General features: G+C 45.8%; 1 protein-coding gene across 2 annotated transcripts in view; it reads left to right on the top strand.

The window, feature by feature from the left end:
* The first annotated feature begins 2,327 nt into the window (after positions 1-2,327).
* Positions 2,328-22,852, top strand: part of LOC121584344 (doublesex- and mab-3-related transcription factor 1) — a 39,958-nt gene continuing 19,433 nt past the window's right edge. For both annotated transcript variants that reach the window (XM_045225596.1, XM_045225595.1), the window contains exons 1-3: positions 2,328-2,809; positions 4,054-4,219; positions 21,112-21,275. In XM_045225596.1, coding sequence (XP_045081531.1) covers positions 2,594-2,809; positions 4,054-4,219; positions 21,112-21,275 — 546 coding nt within the window. In that variant the 5' untranslated portion in view covers positions 2,328-2,593. The remainder of the gene's footprint in view (positions 2,810-4,053; positions 4,220-21,111; positions 21,276-22,852) is intronic.

The following is a 22,852-nucleotide window of genomic DNA, read 5'->3' as shown; positions in this document are numbered from 1 at the left end:
AACCAGAGGGACTGGCAGATGTGTTTCTCCACCAGGACCCTTAAGGGTGCGCCCTAGGGCTAGGACTGGCAGATGTGTTTCTCCACCAAGACCCTTAAGGGTGCGCCCTAGGGCTAGGACTGGCAGATGTGTTTCTCCACCAAGACCCTTAAGGGTGCGCCCTAGGGCTAGGACTGGCAGATGTGTTCTCCACCAGGACCCTTAAGGGTGGGCCCTAGGGCTAGGACTGGCAGATGTGTTTCTCCACCAGGACCCTTAAGGGTGGGCCCTAGGGCTACAGATTCCAATCCCAGTTTTAGCTGGAACTTCTTTGTCTTCTCTGGTGTAACGGCATTCGGAACAATTGGATGTGCATTCCGCCACTTACCGTGCGCGTGGGATACTAAGGATGCGGGGTAAAAATCATACAAACAAAAAAATAAATACGTTTTAACTAAACAAAATAAACCTGCTTTAATATTACATTCTCAAATTCTAATCGGGACATTTTCTGGCGTCAATAGTCCTTGCAGTGCTTCTGCCGTGAAGTCTTAGAGGCCCAAACACGTATCGGCTGCAGATATAATGATGTCCAGCTTCTTGGACTTCTTAGACACTTGTGCTGTACAATTAATCACTGTGGCTATAAACGTTACAAAATCCACCTTCTTCGCAATGAGTGTATCCAGATCACTCGATTGACTTAAAACACGAGCAACTGGTTGCAATGCATCCACCGCCATATCTTCAACACTGTTGCCTCTTTCCCCTTCAACTCTCTTCACCGCCTCCACATAGGAGATCTGTTGTACAGCCCTGATTCTTGACACCTCCACCTCTTTCTCCCTAACAGGGCACTCAAGGAAGTCCGGAGTATGATCCACACCACAGTTGCAACATTTTCCATTCACAGATTCTTCAATACCATACTTCTAACCATCTGCAAACATTTGACACGTGACCATACCCTTTACAATTCCCACACTGTAATGGTTTGGACACAAATGCTCTCACCGTACCTCACATATCCAAGCTTCACATGTTCAGGTAGTCTCCTCAAACAACAATAATATCCACAAGCTTTTCTCCTTCCCTCCATTTTCCATACGGGTCAGGTGACGTGCACTGACCACTCCTGGGATTTTCTGACTGCTCCAAGATCAATACATTTTACTTCTGACGTGGACAATATTGCCAGATCCAGATCCAGTCACGCTTCTTCTGTTCTTCATCGACACAATTAAACAAAACAAGGCCAATTCTAGTCACCTTGATTGAATCCACCTTTCCCACTGTTCTCTTCACAGTCCTCGATAGTACAAATGGATCTACCAAATTAACCTCCTTGTCCAAAAAACGCAGTCCAACAAGAAATGCAAGAAATGCATTAGTCCCCCGAGTCTCAAACGGAATAGGCCAGAGCCCAGTGTGTTGACTGGGTACAGTATTGCCACCAGACCCTAACCCGCTTTGGTGCGCTCTGCCAGCTGTTGTTTGCCAAATGCGCTAAGCTGAATCACCCTGCTGAAAACAACATTACTCCAATTGTAATAATTGTAATGGTTCTAGTGTCTTATGTGTAACGGGTGCGTGGCCCGCAAACACTATGCACATGTTTATATACTGTAGATTGGTGTCTGTTAATTGAGTAGCATTTATATAACTTAGATAATCAGATTTCAACCAAAACCCAGATATTAACCAAAATAAGACGTCAAAAAGACGTCATGAAAAAGACATCTTAATCTGGTTGTGATCTGGTTATTTGTGGAACAATCTGCAGAGTTCACTGCAGTTCCATGTGCTGGTGCCAAGCAGGCAGTTTAAATTATTGATTGAGGACCTCTATGTATTTAATGTATTGTACCTTAATGTAGTTGAATGTTATTTGCTTTTATTAAATATGTATTTTTTTGTTATTGTGTGCTGAATTATATTGTTTTATACAGATAAATGTGTATGTTGTTTTATTAGTCAGTTTGTATTGTAATGTATACAGGGCTCTCTTGTAAAATAGATTTTTAATCTCAATGTGACTCCCTGTTTAAATAAAGGTTAAATAAATTAAATAAAAACATTAATTTCAACCAGAAAAATACGTCTTTATCACGTCTTATGTCCACTGGGTAGCTTTCAGAGGGCTTTGCAAGGCCACATGTGATAGGCCTGGCACTGTTGCCTACATTAACTCTAGGGGGGAAAGCATTATGTTAACACATAACTTCCTGCCAGATAGATCTTTCATCATACAATGGCAGGATTCAGCTGGTCAGCGAGGGGCAGAGGAGAGGAGGGCCCGCCCGGACTGGGCTGGGTCGGGCTAGCCATCATCTCCCCCTATGGCCTTGTTTGATCCGGGCCAAACGGTCCACAGTGGCTTTGAACGGTGAGAAAACACGTGGGACAGTAACCTTGGAGGTTCTGAATATCGCTTCAACTTCTCGCGACATTTAAAAACTTCAATAAGATGAACTCACTGTGCCTGTTGTCACTTGTGTCGCCAGAGAGAGCCGTTGGTCGCCGAGCATCCGTTTTTTTTAGCTGAAGATTTTCCTGCAGCCGGCCAGAAGATCCACTGTCACTATCACCACTAGCTAGCACTACCACCCCGGCCATGAGCGACGACGAGCAGACCAAGCTGCTGGAGTGTGCCGGTCCCCTGTCTGCATCGCCCGGGAAGAAACCCCCGCGGATGCCGAAGTGCTCCCGGTGCAGGAACCACGGCTATGTGTCGCCCCTGAAGGGACACAAGCGCTTCTGCAACTGGAGAGACTGCCAGTGCCAGAAATGCAAACTGATCGCGGAGCGGCAGAGAGTAATGGCTGCCCAGGTAGGGAACACATGTAGCAGTGCATTGTATTAGGTTCGTACGATTAAGCTATGCATTGCGTTTTTTCACAGTAAATGTAAATAATGGTGTTTTGCAATTAAATGCATAAATGGATTGTGCATTGCCAAATGCATTGCGTTGTGTGGAACTAGCTAGCTAGTTAATGTTAGCAACAACTTATTAGCTACAGTGTTGCTACTGTAGTTTTCAAATAGTCTGTCAGATTTGTTTTCTTTTCATCCTACAGTTTGTTTGTGTTCCGTATTTACACAGTTTAGCACAACAAAGTCATTTGTTTAGATACATGGATACATTGAATAGCTAGATGGCTACAATCTGGCTGGCGGCCATCATGCTGGAGTTTCCCTCAGACAGACAGATACATGTGGAGACCAACAAATAGCCTGAAGCATGGATGGAATCCATCAGCTTATTGAAATAAGATAGTGTCAACTTGTACAGGAAGGCTATCTGACACTATTGATTTTACTGAAATGATATGCTGCTGTATGCATGCATTGTAAATTTGTAAACTATAATTTACTAGAATACATTTTTATTTGGGCAACCTGTAGTTTACTAAAACAAACTCCAAGGTGAATGAAGTTTCTGATGAACTCCACCAACTGAGTTGATCAGAGACCAGGCTTTGTGGAATTCAGCTCCAGCTACATCTATTAGCCCAAGGTCAATACTTTATCAGCTCCAGCTACATGAAGTCACTCCCTGTCTGTCAGCAAGCCTTCTTCAGGCTATATAACTGTGAGACAATAAATCGTTTATAATGTTTGAAATATCCAATTGTTTCTATTCTGTAAGCCTTTTACAAGTTCACTGATATGCATGAATTCATAGATTTTTATATGTAGGCAGATTTGGTAGACAAAGATAGGAGCTAATATTCATTAAAAACAGGCTGTGGTCAAAGCAAACCATCAGGTCCAAGAGTAGGCTTAATCTGGGTGTTGGAACTGACCAAATCTGTCTGGCTGTCTGGCTGTCTGTCTGTCTGTCTGTCTGTCTGTCTGTCTGCCTGTCTGGCTGGCTGGCTGTCTGTCTGTCTGTCTGTCTGTCTGTCTGTCTGTCTGTCTGTCTGTCTGTAAAGTAACTAACTGTGTGTGTGTGTGTGTGTGTGTGTGTGTGTGTGTGTGTGTGTGTGTGTGTGTGTGTGTGTGTGTGTGTGTGTGTGTGTGTGTGTGTGTGTGTGTGTGTGTGTGTGCCTCTTTCTCCCTGTGTGTGTCCAGGTGGCTCTGCGACGGCAGCAGGCTCAAGAGGAGGAGATGGGGCTCTGTAGTCCGGTCAGTCTGCCCAGTCAGGAGGTTGTTGTGAAGAATGAGCCCACTGGAGACTGTCTGTCCTCGGCGTCTGGAGGACGATCACCTGCCGCTGGTGCCTCACCTTCTAATGCAGGTACAGTCAGGTCCATTAATATTTACACATTGACCAAGTTAGTATTATTGGAGCTGTCTACCACAGCATGTTGGAGTTGAAATTAAATAATGAGTATGAGCTGAAAGTGCAGACTTTCAGCTTTAATTTGAGGGTATTTACATCCAAATGGGGTGAACGGTGAAGGAATTACAGCACTTTTTATATGTGGTCCCCCCCTTTTTAAGGGACATCAAGTAATTGGACAATTGGCTGCTCAGCTGTTCCATGACCAGGTGTGTGTTTGGCTGCTCAGCTGTTCCATGACCAGGTGTGTGATTGGCTGCTCAGCTGTTCCATGACCAGGTGTGTGTTTGGCTGCTCAGCTGTTCCACTACCAGGTGTGTGATTGGCTGCTCAGCTGTTCCATGGCCAGGTGTGTGTTTGGCTGCTCAGCTGTTCCATGACCAGGTGTGTGTTTGGCTGCTCAGCTGTTCCACTACCAGGTGTGTGTTTGGCTGCTCAGCTGTTCCATGGCCAGGTGTGTGTTTGGCTGCTCAGCTGTTCCATGACCAGGTGTGTAATTGGCTGCTCAGCTGTTCCATGACCAGGTGTGTGTTTGGCTGCTCAGCTGTTCCATGACCAGGTGTGTGTTTGGCTGTTCCATGGCCAGGTGTGTGATTGGCTGCTCAGCTGTTCCATGACCAGGTGTGTGTTTGGCTGCTCAGCTGTTCCATGACCAGGTGTGTGATTGGCTGCTCAGCTGCTCCATGACCAGGTGTGTGTTTGGCTGCTCAGCTGTTCCATGACCAGGTGTGTGTTTGGCTGCTCAGCTGTACCATGACCAGGTGTGTGATTGGCTGCTCAGCTGTTCCATGACCAGGTGTGTGTTTGGCTGCTCAGCTGTTCCATGACCAGGTGTGTGTTTGGCTGCTCAGCTGCTCCATGACCAGGTGTGTGTTTGGCTGCTCAGCTGTTCCATGGCCAGGTGTGTGATTGGCTGCTCAGCTGTTCCATGGCCAGGTGTGTGTTTGGCTGCTCAGCTGTTCCATGACCAGGTGTGTGTTTGGCTGCTCAGCTGTTCCATGACCAGGTGTGTGTTTGGCTGTTCCATGGCCAGGTGTGTGATTGGCTGCTCAGCTGTTCCATGACCAGGTGTGTGTTTGGCTGCTCAGCTGTTCCATGACCAGGTGTGTGTTTGGCTGCTCAGCTGCTCCATGACCAGGTGTGTGTTTGGCTGCTCAGCTGTTCCATGACCAGGTGTGTGTTTGGCTGCTCAGCTGTTCCATGACCAGGTGTGTGTTTGGCTGCTCAGCTGTTCCATGACCAGGTGTGTGATTGGCTGCTCAGCTGCTCCATGACCAGGTGTGTGTTTGGCTGCTCAGCTGTTCCATGACCAGGTGTGTGTTTGGCTGCTCAGCTGTACCATGACCAGGTGTGTGATTGGCTGCTCAGCTGTTCCATGACCAGGTGTGTGTTTGGCTGCTCAGCTGTTCCATGACCAGGTGTGTGTTTGGCTGCTCAGCTGTTCCATGACCAGGTGTGTGTTTGGCTGCTCAGCTGTTCCATGACCAGGTGTGTGTTTGGCTGCTCAGCTGTTCCATGACCAGGTGTGTGTTTGGCTGTTCCATGGCCAGGTGTGTGATTGGCTGCTCAGCTGTTCCATGGCCAGGTGTGTGTTTGGCTGCTCAGCTGTTCCACTACCAGGTGTGTGTTTGGCTGCTCAGCTGTTCCACGGCCAGGTGTGTGATTGGCTGCTCAGCTGTTCCATGACCAGGTGTGTGTTTGGCTGCTCAGCTGTTCCATGGCCAGGTGTGTGTTTGGCTGTTCAGCTGTTCCACGACCAGGTGTGTGTTTGGCTGCTCAGCTGTTCCATGACCAGGTGTGTGTTTGGCTGCTCAGCTGTTCCATGACCAGGTGTGTGTTTGGCTGCTCAGCTGTTCCATGACCAGGTGTGTGTTTGGCTGCTCAGCTGTTCCATGGCCAGGTGTGTGATTGGCTGCTCAGCTGTTCCATGACCAGGTGTGTGTTTGGCTGCTCAGCTGTTCCATGACCAGGTGTGTGTTTGGCTGCTCAGCTGTTCCATGACCAGGTGTGTGTTTGGCTGCTCAGCTGTTCCATGGCCAGGTGTGTGATTGGCTGCTCAGCTGTTCCATGACCAGGTGTGTGTTTGGCTGCTCAGCTGTTCCATGGCCAGGTGTGTGTTTGGCTGCTCAGCTGTTCCATGGCCAGGTGTGTGTTTGGCTGCTCAGCTGTTCCATGACCAGGTGTGTGATTGGCTGCTCAGCTGTTCCATGACCAGGTGTGTGTTTGGCTGCTCAGCTGTTCCACTACCAGGTGTGTGTTTGGCTGCTCAGCTGTTCCATGGCCAGGTGTGTGTTTGGCTGCTCAGCTGTTCCATGGCCAGGTGTGTGTTTGGCTGCTCAGCTGTTCCATGGCCAGGTGTGTGTTTGGCTGCTCAGCTGTTCCATGGCCAGGTGTGTGTTTGGCTGCTCAGCTGTTCCATGACCAGGTGTGTGTTATTCCCTCATTAGTTCATTTAGTTCAAGGAAGCAGATAAAATGTCTAGAGTTGATTTCAAGTTTGACATTTGCATTTGGAATCTGTTGCTGTTAACCCTCAGAATGAAGTCCAAAGAGCTGCCACTGCCAGTGAAGCAAGCCATCATCAGGCTGAAAAATCTAAACAAACCCATCAGCGAGAAAGCAAAAACATTAGGTGGCCAAATCAACTGTTTGGTACATTCTTAAAAAGAAAGAACGCACTGGTGAGATCAGGAACACCAAAAGGCCCGGAAGACCACGGAAAACAACTGTGGTGGATGACAGAATAATGATTTCCCTGGTGAAGAAAAACCCCTTGACAACAGTTGACCAGATCAAGAACACCCTCCAGGAGGTAGGAGTATCTGTGTCAAAGTCAACAATCAAGAGAAGACTTCACTAGAGTAAATACAGAGGGTTTACCACAAGATGTAAACCATTGGTAAGCCTCGAAAACAGGAAGACCAGATTAGAGTTTGCCAAAAAACATCTAAAAAAGCCTGAACAGTTCTGGAACAACATCATATGGACAGATGAGACATAGATGAACTTGTACCAGAATGATGGGAAGAGAAGAGTATGGAGAAGGGAAGGAACTGCTCATGATCCAAAGCATACCACCTCATCTGTGAAGCATGGTGGAGGTAGTGTTATGGCGTGGGCATCTATGGCTGCCAATGGAACTGGTTCCCTTGTATTTATTGATGATGTGACTGCTGACAAAAGCAGCAGGATGAATTCTGAAGTGTTAAGGGCTATATTATCTGCTCAGAATCAGCCAAATGCTTCAAAACTCATTGGACGACGCTTCACAGTGCAGATGGACAATGACCCGAAGCATACTGCGAAAGCAACCCAATACTTTTTTAAGGCAAAGAAGTGGAATGTTCTGCAATGGCCAAGTCAATCACCTGACCTGAATCCAATTGAGCATGCATTTAACTTGCTGAAGGCAAAACTGAAGGCAAAACACCCCAAGAACAAGCAGGAACTGAAGACAGCTGCAGTAAAGGCCTGGCAGAGCATCACCAGGGAAGAAACCCAGCATCTGGTGATGCCTATGGGTTCCAGACCCAGCATCAGGTGATGCCTGTGGGTTCCAGACCCAGCATCAGGTGATGCCTGTGGGTTCCAGACCCAGCATCAGGTGATGCCTGTGGGTTCCAGACCCAGCATCTGGTGATGCCTGTGGGTTCCAGACCCAGCATCTGGTGATGCCTGTGGGTTCCAGACCCAGCATCTGGTGATGCCTGTGGGTTCCAGACCCAGCATCAGGTGATGCCTGTGGGTTCCAGACCCAGCATCTGGTGATGCCTGTGGGTTCCAGACCCAGCATCTGGTGATGCCTGTGGGTTCCAGACCCAGCATCTGGTGATGCCTGTGGGTTCCAGACCCAGCATCTGGTGATGCCTGTGGGTTCCAGACCCAGCATCAGGTGATGCCTGTGGGTTCCAGACCCAGCATCTGGTGATGCCTGTGGGTTCCAGACCCAGCATCTGGTGATGCCTGTGGGTTCCAGACCCAGCATCAGGTGATGCCTGTGGGTTCCAGACCCAGCATCTGGTGATGCCTGTGGGTTCCAGACCCAGCATCTGGTGATGCCTGTGGGTTCCAGACCCAGCATCAGGTGATGCCTGTGGGTTCCAGACCCAGCATCAGGTGATGCCTGTGGGTTCCAGACCCAGCATCTGGTGATGCCTGTGGGTTCCAGACCCAGCATCTGGTGATGCCTGTGGGTTCCAGACCCAGCATCTGGTGATGCCTGTGGGTTCCAGACTTCAGGCAGTCATTGACTGCAAAGGATTTGCAACCAAGTATTAAAACTCACAATTTAATTTATGATTATGTTAGTTTGTCCAATTACTTCTGAGACCCTAAAATTGTATGTATAAAATGGTTGTAATTCCGACACGGTTCAGACAATCATTTTGACAAAACCCTTAAATGAAAGATGAAAGTCTACACTTAAAGCACATCTTGATTGTTTCCTTTCAAATCCATTGTGGCGTACAGAGACAAAATGATGCAAATTGTGTCACTGTCCAAATACTTATGGACCTGACTGTATATAACACACACACACACACACACACACACACACACACACACACACACACACACACACACACACACACACACACACACACACACACACACACACACATCGACCCATGTCCAAACGTATTAGTGTTACTGATGTAAATATCATCTGGTCCCTATGTTTATATCCCAGTATTATACCATGACTACCACAACTAACTATTGGGATTAGATCAGTTGATCCATATTGCCATGAGAAGTATGAACACAGGACTTGACATTAACGTTTTTAGCCACTAGTCCTTTAGACAAGTAGGACTGATTTTTTTTACTTGTCTGAAAGCTCAAGTCACTTATAATGGTCTGTAACACTATGGGCCAAAATTGTGACTTAACAAGGAACCATTTGACAAAATATTATTATTATTATTATTATTATTATTATTATTATTATTATTACCAAACAGAGAATCAGACATCAGACAGCCTCCCCTCTGCCTATTGGCTTCTTTGCATAGTCAAGCCTGTCTCAAAATGTTTTGAATTGGCTGGTTAGTTTGTCTGTAGGTCTATCATTATTTTATAGACTAGATAGATATAGATAGATATAGATAGATATAGATATAGATAGGGATAGATAGGGATAGATAGATATAGATAGGGATAGATAGATATAGATAGATATAGATAGATATAGATAGATATAGATAGGGATAGATAGGGATAGATAGGGATAGATAGGGATAGATAGATATAGATAGATATAGATAGGGATAGATAGGGATAGATAGATATAGATAGGGATAGATAGGGATAGATAGATATAGATAGATATAGATAGATATAGATAGGGATAGATAGGGATAGATAGATATAGATAGATATAGATAGATATAGATAGGGATAGATAGATATAGATAGGGATAGATAGATATAGATAGATATAGATAGGGATAGATAGATATAGATAGGGATAGATAGATATAGATAGGGATAGATAGATATAGATAGGGATAGATAGGGATAGATATATATAGATAGGGATAGATAGGGATAGATAGGGATAGATAGATATAGATAGGGATAGATAGGGATAGATAGATATAGATAGATATAGATAGATATAGATAGGGATAGATATATATAGATAGGGATAGATAGATATAGATAGGGATAGATAGGGATAGATAGGGATAGATATATATAGATAGGGATATATAGATATAGATAGGGATAGATAGGGATAGATAGATATAGATAGGGATAGATAGGGATAGATAGATATAGATAGATATAGATAGGGATAGATAGATATAGATAGATATAGATAGATATAGATAGGGATAGATAGGGATAGATAGATATAGATAGGGATAGATAGATATAGATAGATATAGATAGGGATATATAGGGATAGATAGATATAGATAGGGATAGATAGGGATAGATAGGGATATATAGGGATAGATAGATATAGATAGGGATAGATAGATATAGATAGGGATAGATAGATATAGATAGGGATAGATAGGGATAGATAGGGATAGATAGATATAGATAGATATAGATAGATATAGATAGGGATAGATAGATATAGATAGATATAGATAGATATAGATAGGGATAGATAGATATAGATAGGGATAGATAGGGATAGATAGGGATAGATAGATATAGATAGGGATAGATAGGGATAGATGGATATAGATAGGGATAGATAGATATAGATAGATATAGATAGGGATAGATAGGGATAGATAGGGATAGATAGATATAGATAGGGATAGATATAGATAGATATAGATAGATATAGATAGATATAGATAGATATAGATAGGGATAGATAGGGATAGATAGATATAGATAGGGATAGATAGATATAGATAGGGATAGATAGGGATAGATAGGGATAGATAGATATAGATAGATATAGATAAATATAGATAGATATAGATAGATATAGATAGATAGGGATAGATAGATATAGATATATATAGATAGGGATAGATAGATATAGATAGATATAGATAGGGATAGATAGGGATAGATAGGGATAGATAGGGATAGATAGATATAGATAAATATAGATAGATATAGATAGATAGGGATAGATAGGGATAGATATGGATAGATAGGGATAGATAGATATAGATAGATATAGATATAGCTAGATATAGATAGGGGTAGATATAGATAGGGATAGATAGATAGATATATAGGTAGGGATAGATATAGTTAGGGATAGATAGATATAGATAGGGAAAGATAGGGATAGATAGGGATAGATAGATATAGATAGGGATAGATAGGGATAGATAGATATAGATAGGGATAGATAGATATAGATAGATATAGATAGGGATAGATAGGGATAGATAGATATAGATAGATATAGATAGGGATAGATAGATATAGATAGGGATAGATAGGGATAGATAGGGATAGATAGGGATAGATAGGGATTGATAGGGATAGATAGGGATTGATAGGGATAGATAGGGATAGATAGCCAGGGATGGGCAACTTTGATGGGGGTGGGGGCCACAAAACATCTGAACACATCATGAGTGGCAGCAGTCTGCTACTCACACATGCAGCCAGAGCCGGCCCCAGCCTTTTGGGGGCCCTAAGTGACATTTTGCGAGCAAAAAATTTTAGCGGACAGAAAAAAATGAAGTTTTACAGTTAATTTCCTGCAATTCTAGACATTTTGACATGGTGCGTAGAGACAAATGCTGCAGTTTTAAAACAAGTTTGCTGCAATTCTACACATTCTGCAATGCAGTTTTTAATATGATATCTGAGTGAGAGTGACTAGCAAAATCAGTGGGGACCTACAAAAGGGGGGCGGCCCACGGGCCCAATCACACTGGCACACATGCAGGTGATGCACACACCATGACCTTTGCAGGATTTTCATAACCCTACGAACCCTGTTTGCCGACCAAAAATGTGCTATAATTTGGCAAATAACTCACTAACTAGCAAGGAATATCAACAAATGTGCTCACGTGGCTACATGCAGCTCTGCGGTCTGATCTCAAAAGCCTTTGATCTCGGGACCGCAAGTGATTGATAGACTGCCTGTCAATGCAATGGAACTCTACTTTGATGGCTCTGCAGACATTGGCAGGACAGTGCACAAATATTTCATGTGGAGGACATTCTGGTCCAATTCTGATGGGAGTAATTGTTTGATATTGTGGTTTTTTAGTGATTTTTTTACTTTTCCATTCGGACAACTTAAATCTATATTCTGCTTGTCCGACTATTTTTTTTACTTGCCCGGGGCAAGTGTTAATGTCGAGCCTTGAAACAATATGAGAAGTATGAACATATTCCAATAAAACAATAATGATGAAACGTATCTACCCTTCATCGAACCATAACCTCGACATCACCGGTCTACTAACCACTGGTCCTGGCAACCCATCATTACGCACACCTGGCAACCTTCATTACGCACACCTGGCAACCTTCATTACGCACACCTGGCAACCTTCATTACGCACACCTGGCAACCTTCATTACGCACACCTGGCAACCTTCATTACGCACACCTGGCAACCTTCATTACGCACACCTGGCAACCTTCATTACGCACACCTGGCAACCTTCATCTCCATAACTCAACCTATCCACCCTTCCTCTAACTATAACCCAACTTTACACTTCATCTAACTATAACCCAACTTATCTACCCTTCATCTAACCATAACCCAACTTTACACTTCATCTAACTATAACCCAACTTACCTACCCTTCATCTAACCATAACCCAACTTATCTACCCTTCATCTAACCATAACCCAACTTTACCCTTCATCTAACCATAACCCAACTTTACACTTCATCTAACTATAACCCAACTTACCTACCCTTCATCTAACCATAACCCAACTTTACCCTTCATCTAACCATAACCCAACTTTACCCTTCATCTAACCATAACCCAACTTTACCCTTCATCTAACCATAACCCAACTTTACCCTTCATCTAACCATAACCCAACTTTACCCTTCATCTAACCATAACCCAACTTTACCCTTCATCTAACCATAACCCAACTTTACCCTTCATCTAACCATAACCCAACTTTACACTTCATCTAACTATAACCCAACTTACCTACCCTTCATCTAACCATAACCCAACTTATCTACTCTTCATCTAACCATAACCCAACTTATCTACACTTCTTCATGTAAGCAGAGGATCAGACACCTGGTTCTGAATTCCACTATTTGACTCAATATTTTGGTTTCTTTCTCTGTCTGACACTGTGTTCTGTTTAAACAGTCAACTGAAGGATTCCCCCTGGCAGAACTAATATTTAGTTACTAAAGTTACTTTGGTGAGAGTTGATCTATCAATAAGGCTGAGACTGAGGAGGGAGCAACGTCACATGATGGCAGTTAATCTATCTTTAAGTTTAGCATGTACAGTGAGGGAAAAAAGTATTTGATCCCCTGCTGATTTTGTACGTTTGCCCACTGACAAAGAAATGATCAGTCTATAATTTTAATGGTAGGTTTATTTGAACAGTGAGAGACAGAATAACAACAAAAAAATCCAGAAAAACGCATGTAAAAAATGTTATGAATTGATTTGCATTTTAATGAGGGAAATAGGTATTTGACCCCCTCTCAATGAGAAAGATTTCTGGCTCCCTGGTGTCTTTTATACAGGTAACGAGCTGAGATTAGGAGCACACTCTTAAAGGGAGTGCTCCTAATCTCAGCTTGTTACCTGTATAAAAGACACCTGTCCACAGAAGCAATCAATCAATCAGATTCCAAACTCTCCACCATGGCCAAGACCAAAGAGCTCTCCAAGGATGTCAGGGACAAGATTGTAGACCTACACAAGGCTGGAATGGGCTACAAGACCATCGCCAAGCAGCTTGGTGAGAAGGTGACAACAGTTTTTGCGATTATTCACAAATGGAAGAAACCAAAATAACTATCAATCTCCCCTGGCCTGGGGCTCCATGCAAGATCTCACCTCGTGGAGTTGCAATGATCATGAGAACGGTGAGGAATCAGCCCAGAACTACACGGGAGGATCTTGTCAATGATCTCAAGGCAGCTGGGACCATAGTCACCAAGAAAACAATTGGTAACACACTACGCCGTGAAGGACTGAAATCCTGCAGCGCCCGCAAGGACCCCCTGCTCAAGAAAGCACATATACAGGGCCGTCTGAAGTTTGCCAATGAACATCTGAATGATTCAGAGGAGAACTGGGTGAAAGTGTTGTGGTCAGATGAGACCAAAATCGAGCTCTTTGCCATCAACTCAACTCGCCGTGTTTGGAGGAGGAGGAATGCTGCATATGACCCCAAGAACACCATCCCCACCGTCAAACATGGAGGTGGAAACATTATGCTTTGGGGGTGTTTTTCTGCTAAGGGGACAGGACAACTTCACCGCATCAAAGGGACGATGGACGGGGCCATGCACCGTCAAATCTTGGGTGAGAACCTCCTTCCTTCAGCCAGGGCATTGAAAATGGGTCGTGGATGGGTATTCCAGCATGACAATGACCCAAAACACACGGCCAAGGCAAAAAAGGAGTGTCTCAAGATGAAGCACATTAAGGTCCTGGAGTGGCCTAGCCAGTCTCCAGACCTTAATCCCATAGAAAATCTGTGGAGGGAGCTGAAGGTTCGAGTTACCAAACGTCAGCCTCGAAACCTTAATGACTTGGAGAAGATCTGCAAAAGAGGAGTGGGACAAAATCCCTCCTGAGATGTGTGCAAACCTGGTGGCCAACTACAAGAAACGTCTGACCTCTGTGATTGCCAACAACGGTTTTGCCACCAAGTACTAAGTCATGTTTTGCAGAGGGGGTCAAATACTTATTTCCCTCATTAAAATGCAAATCAATTTATAACATTTTTGACATGCTTTTTTCTGGATTTTTTGTTGTTATTCTGTCTCTCACTGTTCAAATAAACCTACCATTAAAATTATAGACTGATCATGTCTTTGTCAGTGGGCAAACGTACAAAATCAGCAGGGGATCAAATACTTTTTTCCCTCACTGTATATATATATATCTCTTAGCAAAGAAATAAACGTTAGCATGTACTTAGGCTTGGGGTTAGCATGTACAGTGGGGAGAACAAGTATTTGATACACTGCCGATTTTGCAGGTTTTCCTACTTACAAAGCATGTAGAGGTCTGTAATTTTTATCATAGGTACACTTCAAATTCAACTGTGAGAGACGGAATCTAAAACAAAAATCCAGAAAATCACATTGTATGATTTTTAAGTAATTAATTTGCATTTTATTGCATGACATAAGTATTTGATCACCTACCAACCAGTAAGAATTCCGGCTCTCACAGACCTGTTAGTTTTTCTTTAAGAAGCCCTCCTGTTCTCCACTCATTACCTGTATTAACTGCACCTGTTTGAACTCGTTACCTGTATAAAAGACACCTTCCACACACTCAATCAAACAGACTCCAACCTCTCCACAATGACCAAGACCAGAGAGCTGTGTAAGGACATCAGGGATAAAATTGTAGTCCTGCACAAGGCTGGGATGGTATACAGGACAATAGGCAAGCAGCTTGGAGAGAAGGCAACAGCTGTTGGCGCAATTATTAGAAAATGGAAGAAGTTCAAGATGACGGTCAATCACCCTCGGTCTGGTGCTCCATGCAAGATCTCACCTCGTGGGGCATCAATGATCATGAGGAAGGTGAGGATCAGCCCAGAACTACACGGCAGGACCTGGGCAATGATCTGAAGAGAGCTGGGACCACAGTCTCAAAGAAAACCATTAGTAACACACTACGCCGTCATGGATTAAAATCCTGCAGCGCACGCAAGGTCCCCCCTGCTCAAGCCAGCGCATGTCCAGGCCCGTCTGAAGTTTGCCAATGACCATCTGGATGATCCAGAGGAGGAATGGGAGAAGGTACTGTGGTCTGATGAGACAAAAATAGAGCTTTTTGGTCTAAACTCCACTCGCCGTGTTTGGAGGAAGAAGAAGGATGAGTACAACCCCAAGAACACCATCCCAACCGTGAAGCATGGAGGTGGAAACCTCATTCTTTGGGGATGCTTTTCTGCAAAGGGGACAGGACGACTGCACCGTATTGAGGGGAGGATGGATGGGGCAATGTATCGCGAGATCTTGGCCAACAACCTCCTTCCCTCAGTAAGAGCATTGAAGATGGGTCGTGGCTGGGTCTTCCAGCATGACAATGACCCGAAACACACAGCCAGGGCAACTAAGGAGTGGCTCCGTAAGAAGCATCTCAAGGTCCTGGAGTGGCCTAGCCAGTCTCCAGACCTGAACCCAATAGAAAATCTTTGGACGGAGCTGAAAGTCCGTATTGCCCAGCGACAGCCCCGAAACCTGAAGGATCTGGAGAAGGTCTGTATGGAGGAGAGGGCCAAAATCCCTGCTGCAGTGTGTGCAAACCTGGTCAAGACCTACAGGAAAGGTATGATCTCTGTAATTGCAAACAAAGGTTTCTGTACCAAATATTAAGTTCTGCTTTTCTGATGTATCAAATACTTACTACAATAATAAAATGCAAATGAATTACTTAAAAATCATACAATGTGATTTTCTGGATTTTTGTTTTAGATTCCGTCTCTCACAGTTGAAGTGTACCTATGACGCTTCGTAAGTAGGAAAACCTGCAAAATCGGCAGTGTATCAAATACTTGTTCTACCCCACTGTATATATACAGTGAGGGAAAAAAGTATTTGATCCCCTGCTGATTTTGTACGTTTGCCCACTGACAAAGACATGATCAGTCTATAATTTTAATGGTAGGTTTATTTGAACAGTGAGAGACAGAATAACAACAAGAAAATCCAGAAAAACGCATGTCAAAAATGTTATAAATGTATTTGCATTTTAATGAGGGAAATAAGTATTTGACCCCTCTGCAAAACATGATTTAGTACTTGGTGGCAAAACCATTGTTGGCAATCACAGAGGTCAGACGTTTCTTGTAGTTGGCCACCAGGTTTGCACACATCTCAGGAGGGATTTTGTCCCACTGCTCTTTGCAGATCTTCTCCAAGTCATTAAGGTTTCGAGGCTGACGTTTGGCAACTCAAACTTTCAGCTCCCTCCACAGGTTTTCTATGGGATTAAGGTCTGGAGACTGGGTAGGCCACTTCAGGACCTTAATGTGCTTCTTCTTGAGCCACTCCTTTGTTGCCTTGGCCGTGTGTTTTGGATCATTGTCATGCTGGAATACCCATCCACGACCCATTTTTAATGCCCTGGCTGAGGGAAGGAGGTTCTCACCCAAGATTTGACGGTACATGGCCCAGTCCATCGTCCCTTTGATGCGGTGAAGTTGTCCTGTCCCCTTAGCAGAAAACAACCCCAAAGCATAATGTTTCCACCTCCATGTTTGACGGTGGGGATGGTGTCTTGGGGTCATAGGCAGCATTCCTCCTCCCTCCAAACACAGCGAGTTGAGTTGATGCCAAAGAGCTCGATTTTGGTCTCATCTGACCACAACACTTTCACCCAGTTCTCTTCTGAATCATTCAGATGTTCATTGGCAAACTTCAGACGGGCCTGTATATGTGCTTTCTTGAGCAGGGGGGACTTATGCGAGCGCTGCAGGATTTCAGTCATTCACGGCGTAGTGTGTTACCAATTGTTTTCTTGGTGACTATGGTCCCAGCTGCCTTGAGATCATTGACAAGATCCTCCCGTGTAGTTCTGGGCTGATTCCTCACCGTTCTCATGATCATTGCAACTCCACGAGGGGAGATCTTGCATGGAGCCCCAGGCCGAGGTAGATTGACAGATCTTTTGTGTTTCTTCCATTTGCGAATAATCGGACCAACTGTTGTCACCTTCTCACCAAGTTGCTTGGCGATGGTCTTGTAGCCCATTCCAGCCTTGTGTAGGTCTACAATCTTGTCCCTGACATCCTTGGAGAGCTCTTTGGTCTTGGCCATGGTGGAGAGTTTGGAATCTGATTGATTGATTGCTTCTGTGGACAGGTGTCTTTTATACAGGTAACAAACTGAGATTAGGAGCACTCCCTTTAAGAGTGTGCTCCTAATCTCAGCTCGTTACCTGTATAAAAGACACCTGGGAGCCAGAAATCTTTCTGATTGAGAGGGGGTCAAATACTTATTTCCCTCATTAAAATGCAAATCAATTTATAACATTTTTGACATGCGTTTTTCTGGATTTTGTTGTTGTTATTCTGTCTCTCACTGTTCAAATAAACCTACCATTAAAATTATAAACTGATAATTTCTTTGTCAGTAGGCAAACGTACAAAATCAACAGGGGATCAAGTACTTTTTTCCCTCAGTATTTTATTAAATTCCATTCCTTACTAGTTTTGTGTGTATTAGGTATATGTTGTGAAATTGATATTACTTGTTAGATATTACTGCACTGTTGGAGCTAGAAGCACAAGCATTTCGCTACACACGCTATAACATCTGCTAAACACGTGATGTGACAAATACAATTTGATTTGATTTGATTTGGTACTATCACATTGTCCTGATGTCCTGGTACTGTCAGTATAGTCCTGATGTCCTGGTAATCTCAGTATAGTCCTGATGTCCTGGTAATCTCAGTATAGTCCTGATGTCCTGGTAATCTCAGTATAGTCCTGATGTCCTGGTACTATCAGTATAGTCCTGATGTCCTGGTACTATCAGTATAGTCCTGATGTCCTGGTACTATCAGTATAGTCCTGATGTCCTGGTACTATCAGTATAGTCCTGATGTCCTGGTACTATCAGTATAGTCCTGATGTCCTGGTAATCTCAGTATAGTACTGGTACCAGCCACCAGTCCATCTTTGATCACTCCGTGGTAGAGGAAGTAAGGAGGCAGAAACAGCTTGTTCCTTCTAACCTGATAGCATCTCAGGACTGGAATACCAAGCCGGTCAAGGCTGCCTCCACTGTGTGTGTTTGTGGCCCCTGGACCGGTGACAGAGAGGAGAGGAGTTGAGCACTCAGTGATTCAGCCATGATGACAACGGTCGGAACAGAACAGGGACACACACATACACACACAACACTTCTTTCTCCTAATCTACTGATAGTGAGAGCTGAATAGGTCAGAAGCTTGAGAAAAATGTGTCTTTGTTGAATCCAGATATCCCAACAGATGATGAGGACTGTTGTTGATATGGTAAATGTGCCTTAATGCTGCTCCTTGAGTTAGGTTAGTTGTCTTGTTTGTTTCATCCATTGATGACGTTGTTTGTGTTTGATTTACCAACGAAGAGAAGAATCAGTTCAGGACAGACTACGTTCTGCCACCAGCAGATGGTGCTATGGTGTGGGACTGAAAAAGAGTTCATCAAGTTTTATTCTCTCTCCTGTCTGTTCCTGCAGGGAGTCGGTCCGGCCTGAGGGACAGTATACCTGACCCTGTTCCTCTTACCCTGCATGGAGTCGGTCTGGTCTGAGGGACAGTATACCTGACCCTGTTCCTCTAACCCTGTAGGGAGTCGGTCCGGTCTGAGGGACAGTATACCTGACCCTGTTCCTCTAACCCTGCATGGAGTCGGTCTGGTCTGAGGGACAGTATACCTGACCCTGTTCCTCTTACCCTGCAGGGAGTCGGTCCGGCCTGAGGGACAGTATACCTGACCCTGTTCCTCTAACCCTGTAGGGAGTCGGTCCGGTCTGAGGGACAGTATACCTGACCCTGTTCCTCTAACCCTGCATGGAGTCGGTCTGGTCTGAGGGACAGTATACCTGACCCTGTTCCTCTTACCCTGCAGGGAGTCGGTCTGGTCTGAGGGACAGTATACCTGACCCTGTTCCTCTTACCCTGCAGGGAGTCGGTCTGGTCTGAGGGACAGTATACCTGACCCTGTTCCTCTTACCCTGCATGGAGTCGGTCCGGCCTGAGGGACAGTATACCTGACCCTGTTCCTCTTACCCTGCAGGGAGTCGGTCCGGTCTGAGGGACAGTATACCTGACCCTGTTCCTCTTACCCTGCATGGAGTCGGTCTGGTCTGAGGGACAGTATACCTGACCCTGTTCCTCTTACCCTGCATGGAGTCGGTCTGGTCTGAGGGACAGTATACCTGACCCTGTTCCTCTAACCCTGTAGGAGTCGGTCTGGTCTGAGGGACAGTGCATACCTGACCCTGTTCCTCTAACCCTGCAGGGAGTCGGTCTGGTCTGAGGGACAGTATACCTGACCCTGTTCCTCTTACCCTGTAGGGAGTCGGTCTGGTCTGAGGGACAGTATACCTGACCCTGTTCCTCTAACCCTGTAGGGAGTCGGTCTGGTCTGAGGGACAGTATACCTGACCCTGTTCCTCTTACCCTGCAGGGAGTCGGTCTGGTCTGAGGGACAGTATACCTGACCCTGTTCCTCTTACCCTGTAGGGAGTCGGTCTGGTCTGAGGGACAGTATACCTGACCCTGTTCCTCTTACCCTGTAGGGAGTCGGTCTGGTCTGAGGGACAGTATACCTGACCCTGTTCCTCTAACCCTGTAGGGAGTCGGTCTGGTCTGAGGGACAGTATACCTGACCCTGTTCCTCTAACCCTGCAGGGAGTCGGTCTGGTCTGAGGGACAGTATACCTGACCCTGTTCCTCTTACCCTGCATGGAGTCGGTCTGGTCTGAGGGACAGTATACCTGACCCTGTTCCTCTTACCCTGCATGGAGTCGGTCTGGCCTGAGGGACAGTATACCTGACCCTGTTCCTCTTACCCTGCAGGGAGTCGGTCCGGCCTGAGGGACAGTATACCTGACCCTGTTCCTCTTACCCTGCATGGAGTCGGTCCGGCCTGAGGGACAGTATACCTGACCCTGTTCCTCTTACCCTGTAGGGAGTCGGTCTGGTCTGAGGGACAGTATACCTGACCCTGTTCCTCTTACCCTGTAGGGAGTCGGTCTGGTCTGAGGGACAGTATACCTGACCCTGTTCCTCTTACCCTGCAGGGAGTCGGTCCGGCCTGAGGGACAGTATACCTGACCCTGTTCCTCTTACCCTGCAGGGAGTCGGTCTGGTCTGAGGGACAGTATACCTGACCCTGTTCCTCTAACCCTGTAGGAGTCGGTCTGGTCTGAGGGACAGTATACCTGACCCTGTTCCTCTAACCCTGTAGGGAGTCGGTCCGGCCTGAGGGACAGTATACCTGACCCTGTTCCTCTTACCCTGCAGGGAGTCGGTCCGGCCTGAGGGACAGTATACCTGACCCTGTTCCTCTAACCCTGTAGGGAGTCGGTCTGGTCTGAGGGACAGTATACCTGACCCTGTTCCTCTTACCCTGCAGGGAGTCGGTCTGGCCTGAGGGACAGTATACCTGACCCTGCCTGACCTCTAACCCTAACCCTGTCTATCCTCTGTCCCTGTAGGTAGTCGTTCCGGCCTGGCGTCCAGCCCCACAGCGTTCAGTAGGGGGCAGTCTACTGAGGGAACAGCTGACCTCCTGGTGGACACGTCCTACTACAACTTCTACCAGCCGTCCCGTTACCCTGCAGCCTACTACAACAGCCTGTATAACTACCAACAATACCAGGTAGGCCTCTCTGTAACCCTACCTACCCTTAACCCTACCCTTAACCCTACCCTACCCTACCTTAACCCTACCCTCCCCTACCCTTAACCCTTAACCCTTAACCCTTAACCCTTAACCCTTAACCCTGCAGCCTACTACAACAGCCTGTATAACTACCAACAATACCAGGTAGGCCTCTCTGTAACCCTACCTACCCTTAACCCTACCCTTAATCCTACCCTGCCTTAACCCTACCTTAACCCTACCCTACCTTAACCCTACCTACCCTACCTTAACCCTACCCTACCCTACCCTACCCTACCCTACCCTACCCTACCTTAACCCTACCCTACCCTACCCTACCTTAACCCTACCCTACCCTACCTTAACCCTACGCCCCTGCCTTAACCCTACCTTAACCCCTACCCTACCATAACCCTACCCTGCCTTAACCCTACCTTCACCCCTACCCTACCTTAACCCCTACCCTACCCTTAACCCTACCCTACCCTACCTTAACCCTACCCTGCCTTAACCCCTACCTTAACCCTACCCTACCTTAACCCCTACCCTGCCTTAACCCTACCTCTACCCTGCCCTAACCCTACCCTACCCTACCTGCTACCCTACCCTACCCTTAACCCTACCCTGCCTTAACCCTGCCTCTAACCCTACCCTACCTTAACCCTACCCTACCCCTAACCCTACCCTACCCTGCCCTTAACCCTACCCTACCCTACCCTACCATCTCTACCCTTAACCCTACCCTGCCTTAACCCTACCTTAACCCTACCCTGCCTTAACCCTACCTACCCTTTACCCTACCCTACTCCTGCCTTAACCCCACCCTACCTTAACCCTACCCTGCCTTAACCCTCCCCCCCTACCTTAACCCTACCCTACCTACCCCACCCTGCACCCTGCCAACCCTACCCTACCCTACCTTAACCCTACCCTACCCTACCTTAACCCTACCCTACCTTAACCCTACCCTGCCTTAACCCTACCCTTAACCTACCCTACCCTTAACCCTACCCTACCTTAACCTACCCTACCCTACCCTACCTTAACCCTACCCTGCCTTAACCCTACCCTACCCTAACCCTAACCTTAACCCTACCCTACCTTAACCACTACCCTACCTTAACCCCCTACCCTACCTTAACCCTACCTTAACCCTACCCTCACCCTTAACCCCTACCACCTTAACCCCTTAACCATACCCTACCTTAACCCTACCCTACCTTAACCCTACCCTACCTTAACCCTTAACCCTTAACCCTTAACCATCCCTACCTTAACCCTACCTACCTTAACCCTACCCTACCTTAACCCTACCCTACCTTAACCCTTAACCCATAACCCTTAACCCTTAACCCTTAACCCTGCAGCCTACTACATCAACCTGTACAACTACCAGTAATATCCCCATTTCGGCCAATCAGATCAGGTCTCCCTGTTATTACCTCCCATTTCGGCCAATCAGATCAGGTCTCCCTGTTATTACCTCCCATTTCGGCCAATCAGATCAGGTCTCCCTGTTATTACCTCCCGCCTACAAACACCTATTGTAGAGGAAAGAATATCTCCCAACGGGG

This window comes from Coregonus clupeaformis, chromosome 16, assembly GCF_020615455.1.
Source record: "Coregonus clupeaformis isolate EN_2021a chromosome 16, ASM2061545v1, whole genome shotgun sequence".
NCBI lineage: Eukaryota > Metazoa > Chordata > Actinopteri > Salmoniformes > Salmonidae > Coregonus > Coregonus clupeaformis.
The sequence above is the reverse complement of the archived record's forward strand: the minus strand, read 5'-3'. Positions and strand labels throughout refer to the sequence as shown.